Source organism: Raphanus sativus, unplaced genomic scaffold (assembly GCF_000801105.2).
Source record: "Raphanus sativus cultivar WK10039 unplaced genomic scaffold, ASM80110v3 Scaffold0035, whole genome shotgun sequence".
Classification (NCBI taxonomy): Eukaryota; Viridiplantae; Streptophyta; class Magnoliopsida; order Brassicales; family Brassicaceae; genus Raphanus; species Raphanus sativus.
Window position 1 is genome coordinate 20,512 of NW_026615359.1, and position 14,755 is coordinate 35,266.

The 14,755-nt window shown below is 31.7% G+C and overlaps 2 protein-coding genes and 1 non-coding gene across 3 annotated transcripts; 1 reads left to right on the forward strand and 2 right to left on the reverse strand.

The window, feature by feature from the left end:
- Positions 1-7,583: 7,583 nt before the first annotated feature.
- On the forward strand, positions 7,584-8,938 carry LOC108847766 (glutathione S-transferase F8, chloroplastic). The gene is made up of 3 exons (XM_018621095.2): positions 7,584-7,965; positions 8,053-8,101; positions 8,467-8,938. Exons 1-3 carry the CDS (start codon positions 7,672-7,674, stop codon positions 8,913-8,915), a joined length of 792 nt encoding a protein of 263 aa, XP_018476597.1. The 5' UTR covers positions 7,584-7,671; the 3' UTR covers positions 8,916-8,938.
- Positions 8,939-9,070: 132 nt separating this feature from the next.
- LOC108847765 (beta-glucosidase 3) lies at positions 9,071-13,139 on the reverse strand. The gene is given in 13 exon segments (XM_056995747.1): positions 9,071-9,374; positions 9,459-9,555; positions 9,628-9,715; positions 9,845-9,870; positions 9,972-10,195; positions 10,279-10,394; positions 10,474-10,714; positions 10,810-10,918; positions 10,921-10,992; positions 11,087-11,162; positions 11,304-11,353; positions 12,775-12,838; positions 12,917-13,139. Coding segments are annotated over 13 exon segments (1,581 nt in total). The 5' UTR covers positions 13,091-13,139; the 3' UTR covers positions 9,071-9,130.
- Positions 13,140-14,607: 1,468 nt separating this feature from the next.
- TRNAG-CCC (transfer RNA glycine (anticodon CCC)) lies at positions 14,608-14,678 on the reverse strand. The gene has a single exon. It is a non-coding gene; the product is annotated as a tRNA-Gly (tRNA).
- Between the last annotated feature and the right edge of the window lie 77 nt (positions 14,679-14,755).

Genomic DNA, 14,755 nt, shown 5'->3' on the forward strand with positions numbered 1-14,755 from the left:
ATTTTTATTCATGTATGAAATATGAATATGTTATGTGCTGATGTATGTTTTAGCACAAAATACTTATTTATGTATTGATCGGGACTACGGTACTCTGTAGATGTATGAATTGGCGGATTTTTCTTCCATTAGGCCATCTCCAACCCAACTCCAAAACATCATTTTAGTGTGATTTTCACACTATTTTAGTGTAACCTCTCCAACCCAACACTTAAAATTACACTATTTTAGTGTGACACTATAATTTTACACCAAATTTGGTGTGAAATTATAGTGTTACACTAAAATAGTGTAACTTTTAGTGTTGGGTTGGAGAGGTTTAGTGTGAAAATCACACTAAAATAGTGTTTTGGAGTTGGGTTGGAGATGAATTCATTTTTGATGTTGAAATCACACTAAAATGGTGTAACTTTGACACTATAATAGAGTTTTGGGTTGGAGATGCTCTTAGTCGAGCTTTGACTGACGGAAGCTGACATGAATTCATTACATGGTTTTTCTTTAAAATATTGTCACTTTATTAGATTTTAACTTTTTTTAAAAAAGGTTTCTCCTTTCTGTTTGGACAGAGGCAACGAAAATCATGCATGAGCATAACATATTTTTTTTGTGTGTAAATGTTAAGAAGCAGAACAGAATTTGATGACAAATTAGAAGATATGATCAAAAGAAACTGAAAGGAAAAGACATAATCAAGAGCAAGATTGACATCGATTTGAGATCTCCTATATGAGTTATCTCTCTTTCTAAATCACCAATAGAGGAATGTGTATGAAACTCATATAAATTAAGGTTCACTAACAGAGGAATGTGTATGAAACTCATATAAATTAGGGTTAGCAGTTGCTGAGTTGGCAAATTCCAGTTAAGAATATTGAATTCATACTACAAGTGTTGGGAACAAGAGTAATCGATATTAATTGAAAACTAAAGATTGACCGTGCAAGTTTTTGGTTTCATTTTTATGTAGGGATTTTTGCAAAATTGACTCAAAACATGAAGTCAAACACAAAATAATCTATGTTTTTTTTGGATTTTTCTTTTGTCATATTCACCCCACAAGTTCACATTATTTACGAAAATGCCATTAATTTTTTTTTTAAATAACATTTTTACTCTCTCAACCTCATCATCTTCATTTATTTACAAGATTGACATTGCTATCAATACATCAACCACCATGAACAACCAATTTGAAGCTCTTAATGCATCTCAAATCAATTTATACTTATTCTTTCTCAATTATTATCAACTAAAAACAACATCTCTTTCATTTTCTCTTCATATCCATCCAAAAAATCTCAAGATTTTGATTCTAAATTTCTTATGGTTCATAGAGCCATTGAAGCTTGCGATTCTTGGTGGGTCACTTTTGTTTGAGATTTTGGATGCTTGGAGAAGACTTATGTGTGCTAAACAAGTTATCTCACTGGTTGAAACTATGAAATCGAGATTTTTTCCAGATCTGTTCGTCCAGACGACTTAGACCATCTCCAACCCACCTCTATTTATATCTCTATATTTTTCTCTAAAATAGAGAATCTCTATTATAGAGGTGGATTTGCTCCAATGTATGCCTCTATAATAGAGTTCTTCTATTTATAGAGAAAAATATAGAGGAATCTCACTTTTTGCCTCTATATTTAGAGATGAAAATGACAAATCTCTATATTTTCCCCTATAAATAGAGGAACTCTATTATAGAGGCATACATTGGAGCAAATTCACCTTTATAATAGAGTTTCTCTATATTAAAAAAATATAGAGGTGTACATTGGAGATGCTCTTACATGGAAGTCGTCTCGCTGTAGACGATTTAACTGACTGGTCAATGCAGAGGTAAGTTTTGCATTTGACTTTTTATTTGTTTTTTTAAACGACTTACTCGTCCAACTTTGTTTGATAAAAAAAATCGAGACGACTTACAGGTTAGTCGTCTAGGGAAAACGGGTTAGTTTTGCATTTGACCGGAATGTGTGAGAAATTTGACTTTTCACAGGACGACTTACAAGTAAGTCGTCAAGTAGAAAAATAAAAAAATAAAATTATGTTTTTTCTAGACGACTAACTTGTAAGTTGTATGAAGTTAGTTTTGCAATTGAAATATTAAACAAATATATTTTTTTCTAAACGACTTACACGTTAGTCGTCTCGAGTTTTTTTATCTAGACGACTAACTGTAAGTCGTCCAGGATTTTATTCCGAGATTCTGGTCAAACATTGTTAATCTTGGACGACTTACATGTTAGTCGTCTAGAAAAAAAAAAACTTTTTTTTGTTTAATATTTCAATTGCAAAACTAACCTGAGACGACTTACAAGTTAGTCTTCTAGAAAAAATAAAATATTAATTTTTAAATTTTTTACTGGACGACTAACTTGTAAGTCGTCCAAGAAAAATCAAATTTCTGACAAATTCTGGTCAAATGCAAAACTAATCTGTTTTTTCTAGACGACTAACCTGTAAGTCGTCTCAATTTTTTTTATCAAACAAAGTTGGACGAGTAACCCGTAAGTTGTCTAGGTTAAAAATCAATTGCAAAACTAACCTAAATGGACAACTTCATACGACTTATGTGGAAGTCGTCCAGACGACCTTTGTGGAAGTCGTCTGTGTCAATGTTTAATAAACTTTAATTTTCTCCAAACCTATAAAGACTTTTTAATATATTTTTTTGTTAATTCATGTATATTAGTCAATATTAGGATTACTGAATGAAATTTATAACTTAATTAGTGATATTTATGAGGTTACCAACATTCATGTTAATTAAAGTTTCTAACACCTCCGAGAAGACTTATGTGGAAGACTTCTACGCTAGTTTTTGAATAACTTGTATTTTTAAGTGTGTTAAGTAGCTTCAAGATATGTAAAACTTATATTTTTAAAATGTGTTTTTGATATACCATGAATTTCACCCGTTTTTAGCCATGGTATATGAGAGTTTTCAATCATACTTACTACGTTTTCAAAGTATTTTAGAGTATTTTCAGGCACAGGTACTTAATTGAAGAAAGCAATACTTTTGAGATATTTTTAGAGTATTCTCACGAATGAAGAATCGACCGATAGGAAATATGCGAGATCGGACTATTAGAGTCAATTACAATCGATCGACAAAAATCAAAGAGTGTCGATCGACATTAAGCCATTCGATGGATCACGATTAAGAAGATTTTCAAGTATCACAAGTGTGCTATTTTTACACAATTAGTCTCTGGCCGCCTGTTAGGCTTTATATACTAGGGTTTTGTATCATTTTAGAGGCAGACTTGCGTAGAGACCTATTGGAGAAGAGAAGCAATTTGGCTACCTTAGGAGAAGAGTTAGAGTTGGAGAGATAGATCTGAGACTGCAAAACAGAGAAGATCTTGAACTCCCTTTTTATCTTACTCATTACTCTTTGTATTCCTTATTTCATGTTAAGTTTTATTCAAACCATCATGATCTTGTCTCTCATGAATATGTCTGAGTAAACCTAATTGTTAGATTTAGGTTTCTCATAAGAGTGAATCATGTGATGAGATTGTGATATTTATTAGGGTTGTTAAATTAGTTCTTTCACTTACTTATTCTTAATACTAGATTTAGGATTGATCACCTTTAAATCTAGATCTTAGGATTGAAGAGACAACCAACTGTATACTCTCAATGCCATGAAACAAACTATAGTGATCTAACTGACTAGACTCATGGGGAAAGGTGGTCTAGATCATTAGAGAACGTGTTCAACCAAATCGATAATGCTTGCTAGAATTACCATCGATCGATACAACCATCGTTGTAGCGATCGATTGTATGAAAGGTGTATCGATCGATTAAGACGAAAGTCGTATCGATCAACTCTTTTCCGAGATCAACAAACGACAGTTGAGATCCGGGATCTAGTAAAGGAGACCCTACTGGTCGTACCAATTGATTGAGTTCAAGGACTAAAGCCCTATGTCACTTTCGAACTGCATAAATCATACCTGAGAAATACCTGAATCTAGCTATCTTCCCCATTTAGAAACAACCTTCACTTCAGTTACTGAACAACTCCCTTGTTCAAATTAATATTTACTGCTTTAAAACATATAAAACCTTAAGTATATCTTAATTTCTATTTAATTAAGCCTTCAAGTAATCCTAGAGTCCTTGTGGATTCGATCCCTAAGTACTGCATCTGAACCTCTTATTTGAGAGAGTAATTCACTCCTAAGGGTAATTTGAGTGATATCAGTTTTCTCCCTTAGTTTTACTAAATTTTGACTAAGTTTTTCAACACAAACTTGTAAAAAATGTGATATACTTTGACTAGTTACTATTGTCTGTTTCCCTCCCTTAAGTGTTATTATTATAGGCCCCAATGATGATTATCGTTATGAGTTGGAAGAATGATTAAAATGATTCTTAAAATTTTGTATCATATGAGGCTACCAACATTCTTGTTTATTAAGATGAAAAGAAGATCATTGGAGTTTATTATTGCATATGAGAGATCCAAAGATAAAAAAAGGCAATTGAAGACAATTATTTCATTGATTTGTTAATGTGTAAACACATTGTTAGCAAATATATTACATTTTGGGAAACATTATTACTGATTTACAAAAAAAATTCACAACTAAAGGAGTACATATGCAAATCATAATACATACCACAAACAAAACTTTTATAGAGCATTCATCTATAAAGACAAACTTGGACTCCACTTGATATTAAAGAAGACTTCGCCAGAAGACTTCCAGAAAGTCCAGACGACTTCCAGAAAGTCCAGACAACTTATGCGAAGTCCAAGCGACTTACCTCCTGAAAGTCGTCTGGACTTCCTGGAAGTCGTCTAACAAATTATATTTTAGACGACTAACAAGTAAGTCGTCTCAGAAATCTTCCAGATCTGAAAACTCTGCATATCCAAATTCAAATCTGAAAAACCTGCACATCCAAATTGTTCAAATTAAATGGCTTAAAAATAAAGAAAATGAGTATAAAATTAGATAGCTATACTTTTATAGAACACAAAACGTACATATCCAAGTAGAAAATACAACAGGAAGTTACCAAATGAAGAAAAATCAGACATAAAAATTCACCAAAACGCTGAGATATATTATGAAAGGGAGATACATGAAGAAGACTCCATCAGACGACTTCCAGGAAGTCCAGACGACTTCCAGAAAGTCCAGACGACTTCCAGAAAGTCCAGACGACTTCCAGAAAGTCCAGACGACTAACCGGTAATCGTCTAGAAGTCTTTCAGATCTGAAAAACCTGCATATCCAAATCCATATCTGAAAAACCTTCATATCCAAAAACGTTCAAATGACTTAAAAACAGATAAAAATGAGTGGAAGATTTGATAAATCTACTTTTATAGAACACACAAAAATACATATCTAAAATCAGTAGATATACCTTCAAATGAGTGAAAGATGAAAATAATGTGATGAAAAACCTGCTAAACAGATAAATTAGTGAAAAAGACATGAGACAAAAAATAGAAGGACTAATTTTTTTAGCGGTAACTAAAATAGAAGACTTCCTAGACGACTTTCCAGACGACTTACAAGTGAGTCGTATGGTTAATATTATTCACTAGACGTATTACAAGTTAGTCGTCTAGACCCTAAATACAACTCCTAAACTTAATTAACTAACTAAACACTTTATAAAATCAAATTAAACTTAAAATTGTTTACTATACACAGAAATAAACACATATAAGTAAAAATTTATTTAAAAAAAATATTCAAGCTTTCCAAAATCTAACCTTAAGAATACATATAATACTTACAACATATGTTGTCAAACCCTACAACCAAGAATATCATGATTAACTATTTTCACTCATCTAAGCTGAAAACTATTCAATTTATTATATCTTTAATTTACATCACTTAAAACTGTTTATAATGACATGATTTTAATTTTTCATTTGTCAAATATTTTTTTAAAAGGTTTATAAATTTTTCTAAGATCAACTACACTAGACGACTAACTTGGAAGTCGTCTAGCGACTAACTTGGAGCTAGACGACTTCCAGCATCTCAGACGATTTAGCGAGGCTATTTTCGTAAAAATAACTTCTATTTTTTTTTTTTTTTGGTCACAAGGGGCTGACTGTAATTTTACAAGGCTTTTAGGTTAGATTTTCATTTGATTCAAATTTGAGTATTAGATTTGCATTTAAAATCATGTTTTGAATAATCTTCGGCAATTTCTCGTTTTTATGTATGTATACTTATATATATATATATATATATATATATATATAATATATATATATATATATATTATATATATTATATAGAGAGAGAGAATTATTTTATAGTATTTCTCAAATATCTAAATTTTATAGTTTGTTTGTTTTATTCAATTATATATATATGTATATGATTGATGTATGAATTAGCTGATTTTCAGTTATGTGAAGAAAATGAAGCCCAAATACATTTTAGACAAAAATTTAAGTTGATTAACCAAATTTATAAATGAACAATTTAATCTGTTAAAGAAATATTATAGTATCATTTTCATTGGAAATCTATACAATGATCATTTCATAAATTTGTTAAAAAAAGAAAAGATCATCTCATAAATAAAAATAATAGAAGAGAGAATTAAGAAAGAGTTCTCAAACCAGCTTTTCCTTTTTACAAAATATAAAAATTTATGTGAAAGTGTTTCAACATTCTTCTGTCAAATAAAAAAGGATTGGACGTTTTTATGATAACGTTTCTGTAACATCTGGGAATTTCTTGATAGGCAAGTAGGCGTTGATTGAATCTGGCGTCACTGATGATCTCATGACATCTGAGTTTATTTTATGTCAACAAGCAGTGAATAATAGGCAAAAAGGCTGGGTTTGTCGGCCAGTCCTCTTTCTTTCGTGTTATTTAAATAGGTATGGTACACGTTCTTTTTTTGTTTCAGTGAGTATAGTACACGTTCACATGTATATGTACTAGAATTTCAAATATATTACTTAATCAGAGTCGTCCGTTTGAGGATCGAACATTATTGTGTTCTACAAGAATATGACTTTCTCATCTAAGTCTCTATGATAATCTCCTGTCATTTGTCTTCTTTAACAAAGTGCTTTTGATTGGTTAAAAGTCCTTTATTCTTTGCTTAAATAAATAAAAAGAATAAAATGGTATTAATATTCGTTTTATATCTGATTTTTTTTATATTGAATACATTATCGTATGATTAATATTCGTTTTATATCTGATTTTTTTTATATTGAATACATTATCGTATAATCTTATTTTTATAATAAATAATATGAAACTACTTGTAATATATATAATATTGATAAATAATTTTACAGGTAATTTTATAAGAGATTCTTTCTATAACACATAGATCGACGATAGAAAAATTATATTCTCTAAAAATCAAATCCGGTGTAAAAAGTTTTAAATCTTAATCAATAAGTGAATACTATTTCTATGATTATTTTATTTTTGTGTGGGGAAAAGAAAGAAGAAGAAATTAGTAAAAGACAATAAAAATGTGAGATGTGAAATATCAGACACTTGGAGATAATGTAGTAGATAAAGGAAAGAAATAATTATTAAGTGAAAATAAAAGAATAGGAGAGTAAAGAAACAGAGAGAAAGTGGGGGAGGTGAAGGACGTGAATAATAGTGGTGGTGGTGAGAAGTTTCTGGAAATAAAATAACAATGCGAACCATTCTCCAAGGAAGTCTCCTTCCTCCTCCTCCTATAAAACTCAGCCACTCGTCCCTTCTCTTCTCCCCATCCCATTCTCATTATTCCAACTTGAAATTCACAACCAAATCTTCTCCTTCTCCTCCGACAATCACCATGGCCAGCATCAAAGTCCACGGAGTCCCCATGTCCACCGCCACCATGCGGGTTCTCGCTGCTCTTTACGAGAAGGACCTCGACTTCGAGTTGATCCCCGTCGACATGAGAGCCGGTGCTCACAAGCAGGAGCCTTTCGTTTCCCTCAACGTAAGTCCCCTTCTCTCTCTACACACACTAACAGCTTTTCATCATCGGATTCAGATCTGACGTTTCTTTACTTCTTTCTTTTTTTAGCCCTTCGGTCAAATCCCTGCTCTCCAAGACGGTGACTTAACTCTATTTGGTGAGTTTTTTTGTTGTTGTTGTTTGGTTAATTATTACAGAGAAATTCCCTTATGTAGTTTTTTTTAAGTTTATCTTCTCAAAAAAATAGAGGTAAATGACCAAAAAAATATTCTATTAAAAGATAAAATATGTATTTATATTTTTTTGGATTAACTGATCTAGAGTTAGAGTTTAAAATTAAAATAGCAAAATATGAGTTTCAAATTTCAAAAAACTAAAATTTTCAAAAATAAAAAAAAAAATTATTTTGATCATTTTATCTTTTGAATGCTATTTTGTGACAAAAATTTAAAAATATTTATTTGAGAAATTGCTCTAAATTATATCCATCAATGATTGCTGATTTTTTTTTTTTTTAAACAGAGTCACGAGCAATCACAGAGTACATAGCGGATGAATACAGTGAGAAAGGTGAGAAGCTTATGTGCCCAGGGTGCAACAAAGTCAAGGCAATCACCAAGGTCTGGCTTAATGTTGAAGGTCAACAGTTTGACCCTATCGCCTCCAAGATCGCCTTCGAGCGTATCTTCAAAGGCATGTTTGGCATGACCACCGATCCAGCCGCTGTCCAGGAGCTCGAAGGCAAGCTCGTCAGGGTCTTGGATATCTACGAGGCAAGGCTCTCCAAATCTGAGTTCCTCGCTTGTGATTGCTTCACTTTGGCTGATCTCCACCACCTCCCTGTCATCCACTACTTGATGGGTACTGACTCCAAGACACTCTTTGAGTCTCGCCCTAAGGTTGCCGAGTGGGTCAAGAAGATCACTGCCAGGCCTGCTTGGGCTAAGGTCGTTGACCTTCAGAAACAGTAATGAACGAGGCTTTTGTTTAATTTCTCAAATAAAATGATTGTACCTCTGTGTGTTTTGTGTTAGTATTGTAATCTTCTTTTCACTTTCTTACCCTTTTCCTCTCTGTTTCTGTGTTTGTTGGGTCGTCGTTTATGTGCAATAAAACAACATTCTGATTATACTCAAATCACCCCAAGCTAACTTAAATCTTTTATTCAATAATAAAAACTGGACAGCTAAATGAAACTACTAGGAAGTGGGTGGAGAAGACACAATTGCATGATGTCTTGGGAAGCAAGAAAGGTGGTTTTGCCCTTGAGAAAAGCAGAGTACCAATGTGCAGACAGTTTTGGAGATCTCTTGCGATGAGGATGACTGAAATTCACAGAGTAGAGTCCAAAACTGAACTTGTATCCACTCAGTAACTCATACAGGTCCATAAATGACCATACGAAGTAGCCTCTTGTGTCTGACCCATTCCTGCACGTAGTAATGTTTAAGGTTTTTCCCCCCGACAAACAAAAAGAAACAGAGAGGAGGAAGTAAGAAACACATTTTCCGTACCTAACGGCTTTGAGGACAGCACCCATGTAAGCATGTAAGAACTCAACCCTTGGTGTGTCCTCCTGCTGCAGCTGCAAATCTTGCTTCATCGGTTTACCTATACGTTTGCATCGGCAAAAGAGTTGAGCAGAGAAAAACAAAAACAAGATCTAGAGAGAGATATAGGGACCATTCTCAAGAATGTAGACAGGGGGATTGCCATAGCTCTGCTTTATATACTCCAGGACACCTTCCATAGCCCATGGAGCAACTTCATACTTTGTCCAAACCAAAAAAAAAACAAGAAAACAAATAAGAAAGATGCATTAAAAAAGTGTCTGAACCATTAACTGTATAAGGAATATTACGAGTTTTGAATCTGAACTCGGTAGCTTAAAACTTTGTACCTCAAAGGCTGTGAAATTCCCAGCGTCTGTCCACAATGAAGATGAAAAAGAGAATGGTTAGCAAAAAACAAAACAAAGTAGAGTCTTTGTTTTGTTTACTGAAAAGATTAGGTGATATGAATCCTACATGTCAATGATACGCCCATGTCTGCGAAGAATCTCGAGTCTCCTGGAAGAAAAGGTTTTGATTTGGCGTCTGAGACAGAAGCCGCAAGATAGTGAATGACTCCTACAAAGTCAGATGAGCCTTTAACTTGTTCTGATTCTTCCTTTGTGAAAACTGGCAGTCTTGTTCCAATGGTTCTTTTCATTTCATCCGGATAGTCTCCATATGTAAGAGGCCCAAGCATCCTGAGTTTTACATATTAGATTTTTTTTTTTGAAAACTTGGCTATGAAAATTATTTTGGAGCCGTTAGTGACTGACTGACTCACCAGGCGAAGAAGAAATCTTTGAATCTTTGAACTGCCATTTCATCATCCTTGGAGTTAGTACTAGGTCTGAATCCTATTGCAAATATGCTGAATCCTACAGAACCTCCTTGCGTATCCTGCATTATGTTGCTTCTTTTGTCATCAAACTCGTACATTTCAAGAGAGGGTTTATAAAATGTACAAGCAAAGTATTACCTTGTACTTTTGCTTGTATAGCCTTGAAGTAGAGGCGTGCGCAAGCAGCAAATTATGGGCTACGATATATGGTTCAGTGGAAGAGTTGCCTGAAAAGCAGGTAGAACAACGACCAGGTGGTGTACCCCCACCATCGTAACCTCCAATAGTGAATATATTAGCCTCGTTGATTGTGGTCCAGAATTTTACTTGGTTTCCAAACTCTCTGAAGCAAACATCTGCATACGCAGTAAAGTCTTTGCTGCATGCAATATTGGCAAATAAAAAGCATGTGTTAGTTAGTTTTCTGGTAATGTTTTAGTCAGAATAAATAGAAGCTAAGTAAATGCCACCTACATAATTCTGCGATTAAGCCATCCTTCATATTCACCTACATAAAAGTTCAGAACCAAACTCTTAGCCCCGCGGAAATAAGTAATTGGATATAAATATGAATACGGGTGTTACCGTGGGTTACAAGTTCATGGATGAAGTTCCTGTAGAACTGTAGACCTTTTGAGTTAACAGGACCTCTCCCATCTAATGAGATTATAACACATAAACTGAATTGGTCCCTTCAAAAAACAAAGATGAAAAACGGGGGAGCATGTCATAGCCTAGAGGAAACACTAACTGGGTATAAGCCTAGACCAAGAGATGGAGAATCTGAATGCATCTAAGCCAGTTTCCACCATCAGCTGCACATCTTCCTGCAGAGTAACAGTTGTAAAGCATGTCATAGCAGGCCTGTATCATAGTGGTGTTAACAACTTTGCCAATCAAATAAAAATATATTTTTCTTTATTTTAAAAAGGAGTTTGCATTAGAGTCCAAAGAAAGAGAAAGTGAACCTTGTACTTGTGATACCCATCGCAAGCTATGTCTCCATTATCTAAGTTACCTGTTGAAACCATTGAATTTCAAAAATTGATGTTGACGTCAAGAAATTTGTTAAACACCTCCTAATTTTGGGTGGTAATATAATAATAAAACTAGATTTTTACCCGCACGCCCGTGCGGGTGTATATTTTTTTATAAAATATGTTATTTTCATGTTAACATTAAATTTGAGAAGAAAACCCGAATCCAAAAAATCAAATCGATCCCGATCCAAAAAGAGTACCAAACCCGGAGTAAAATTGTTTAATATCAAAATTTTGGTATTTAGAGAGTTAAAACTGAATCTGATCCGGACCGAAGTATTTCAGATACCCGAATGTATTTGAAATAGATTTATATACTGATATATATATATATATATTATTTTTAGATTTAATGTATATAAAAATGTTCATAATATATATGGTACTTATAAGTATTTAATTATTGATTATTATCTAAATATTTAAATCAAACCAATTTATATGTTAAGTTCAGGTATTCTGATATATGTTATTCAAGTTTATATGTAATATATTATTTTGTTATATATATTGAGAAATTTAAAGTATATAATGATTTTTAAAAAAATATTTTATGATTTATTTTAGACAGATGATATTTTTTAGATAATTAGATTAGCTTATTTTTCATATATTTTAAAGTTGACTCAAATAGATAGTTTTCATAATATAATAGATTTTTATTTTTTTTAATAAAATAATTCATTATTTTTTTAATATACTACTATATATGTTATCGAAACAACAGGTATATCTATTTTTATACTGCTATTCATGTTTCCAAACATACCTATTTTTTAAATTGATATTTATGTTTCCAAATAAATCTATTTTTTAAACTGCTATCCAAGTTTTCAAACAAATATCTTTTTAAAATTATTATCTATATTTCCAAAAAACCTAATTTGCAGTTCAGTTTTAATAATATAGATTTATTTCATCTAAAACATATAATCCAATTGAGTATTGTTATTTAAAGTTACAATATTATAGTTATGTATTAGTTTTGGTTGCAAAGCTATTCGAATGTGAATTAGGCAATGGATTAAACACTATCTTTTTACAATTTGATACAGATATATAAGTTTTGATTGTGTGAACTATGAGTATGAGTTCAATTTTATAGTTAAGAGATTTTATGGTTACAGATATTCAAACTAACGATATTTGGGCCCATAAAATGTTAATGGGCTTCGATTTGTGTTGGAATATGGCGTAAAATATGGTTTAGTCAATCTTTAACGGTTTTGTAAATCATTAATCTCAGTGGCAATCATCCGTAAATAATCAAAGGAAGTAAGGATTATTTCCCATTTGTACTTCACTTTTAATAGGATAGATTCCAAAATTGATGTTAGAAAGTAAAAACGAGCAAGCATGGTTTGACTAACATCAAAACACCAAAAATAGAAAGGCTTACGAGAGTGAACATAAGTATCCCAGACGCTAGGCTTTTTCCCATCTTCATCGAAAGCTCCTTCCCACTTTTCAGAGGCCAAACAAACATTCGTTATTCAAATGAAACCAAGAAAAAAAAAAGAAGAAAACATCGTCTTCCTTACCTGATAAGCAGAAGTGCCGGATCCGAAAGCGAAGCCGTGAGGGAAATCGTATCTGGTGTAATTAGCATCGCAGCCGCATCTCACAGTAGCGAGAGTAGCTGCCAGGAGGAATATGGTAATCCGATCCATTCCTCTCTTTCTTGGCTGGCTCCATGCATGGTTCGTGTAAACCATAAAGTAGACAAAACCTTCCACTTACCGGCTCTAGTTATTTGTGTGACCAAGAATGAAACTAGTATCCATTTCCAATGGTCACTATTATATTGTACTATAGTGTAGAGGCCCTACCAAAGTCTTCTTTTTTCTTTTTTTTTTGTACTTTTAAAACACAACAACAAATCAGTCAATCAATTAAAGGATTTTTAACGTAAAAAACCTTCAACTAAGTTTGTTTTGGGTAAAAACTCTCAAACTAAATATTTAACGAAATAACCCTCAAATTTAGTTTTATTTAATGAATTAAACCATCTCAGGTCATAATTACCGGTACTACTGATAAATCTTTACTTTAGGGGGTTTTACAATAAGTTAAAGGGTTTTACAATTAAAAATGAAAATTAAAAAAATCCAAAATATAATAACATTATAAAAATTAGTAACTTTAATTTCCAAAATTAGCATTTAAAAAAATTATATAGATATATAAGTCTGATTTTTTTTTAAAAAATCAACATTATATATGTATAAATTATAAATGTAAAAACCCAAAAAATATAAAAGGAATATCTAAAGCTTTACTTGTATTAAAAATTATCTAAAGTTTTTTAAATATGTAAAAGACAATTAAATATAATAAAAATTATATCTTATATAGTAACTTTAATTTTCAAAATTATCATTTTAAAAAATTTCTATAAACATATGAGTCTGTTTTTTTTAAATCAACATTATATATGTATAAATAAAAAATGTATTATTAAAGTTATACATATATAATGTTGATTTTGAAAAAACAAATCAGACTCATATATTTATAGAAATTATTAAAAATGCTAATTTGAAAATTAAAGTTACTAGATAATATATAATTTTTGGTATATTTTCTTGTCTTTTACATTTTTTAATTTTTAGATAATTTTTGTTACAATTCAAGCTTTAGATAATTTTTTTCTATTTTTGGATTTTTTACATTTTTAATTTATACATATATATTGTTGATTTAAAAAAAAAATCAGACTCACATATCTATATAAATTAAAAAATGCTAATTTTTAAAATTAAAGTTACTAATTTTTAGACAATTTTATTATATTTTGGATTTTTTTTATTTTTTTATTTTAATGATAAAACCTCCCCTCCCCGAGTTATGTTCACTTAATGTAAAAATAAACTAAAGATTTACCAGTATTACCAGTAATTATGACCTGAGAGAATTTAATTCATTAAATAAAATTAATTTGGGAATTTTTTCGTTAAATACTTAGTTTAAAGGTTTTTATCCAAAACAAATTTACCTGAGGGGTTTTAGCGTCAAAAATACTCAATTAAAATAGTACACCGTCACAAATAAATACAAAAAAAAACCACGAAAGCTACTGAACAAGTTTCAGACAAAATATGTTGACAAGCCCATTCTTTATGAGAGGGCAGATCTGGTGCAACTGCTGCTTGAATTTGATTCTCATCGTAGACTATCCAAAACCAAAAGCCGATGAACACCCAACCAACCAACTACGTTGACTCAAAAAGAATGCGCATCCAGGGAATCGAACCCTGGTCAGTACCGTGGGAGGGTACTATGATACCACTACACCAGATGCGCTTCACGTCACCCTATAATTTAAGAAAAGTGTTATTATTTATAGCACACAGAATTTATAGTAAGCACTCATATTCTCA

Coding starts and splice junctions, on each gene's coding strand:
- LOC108847766 (XM_018621095.2), top strand. CDS start 7,672: ATGCGAACCATTCTCCAAGGAAGTCTCCTTCCTCCTCCTCCTATAAAA. Junction 7,966..8,052: donor AGCCTTTCGTTTCCCTCAAC/GTAAGTCCCCTT, acceptor TTCTTTTTTTAG/CCCTTCGGTCAAATCCCTGC. Junction 8,102..8,466: donor CGGTGACTTAACTCTATTTG/GTGAGTTTTTTT, acceptor TTTTTTAAACAG/AGTCACGAGCAATCACAGAG.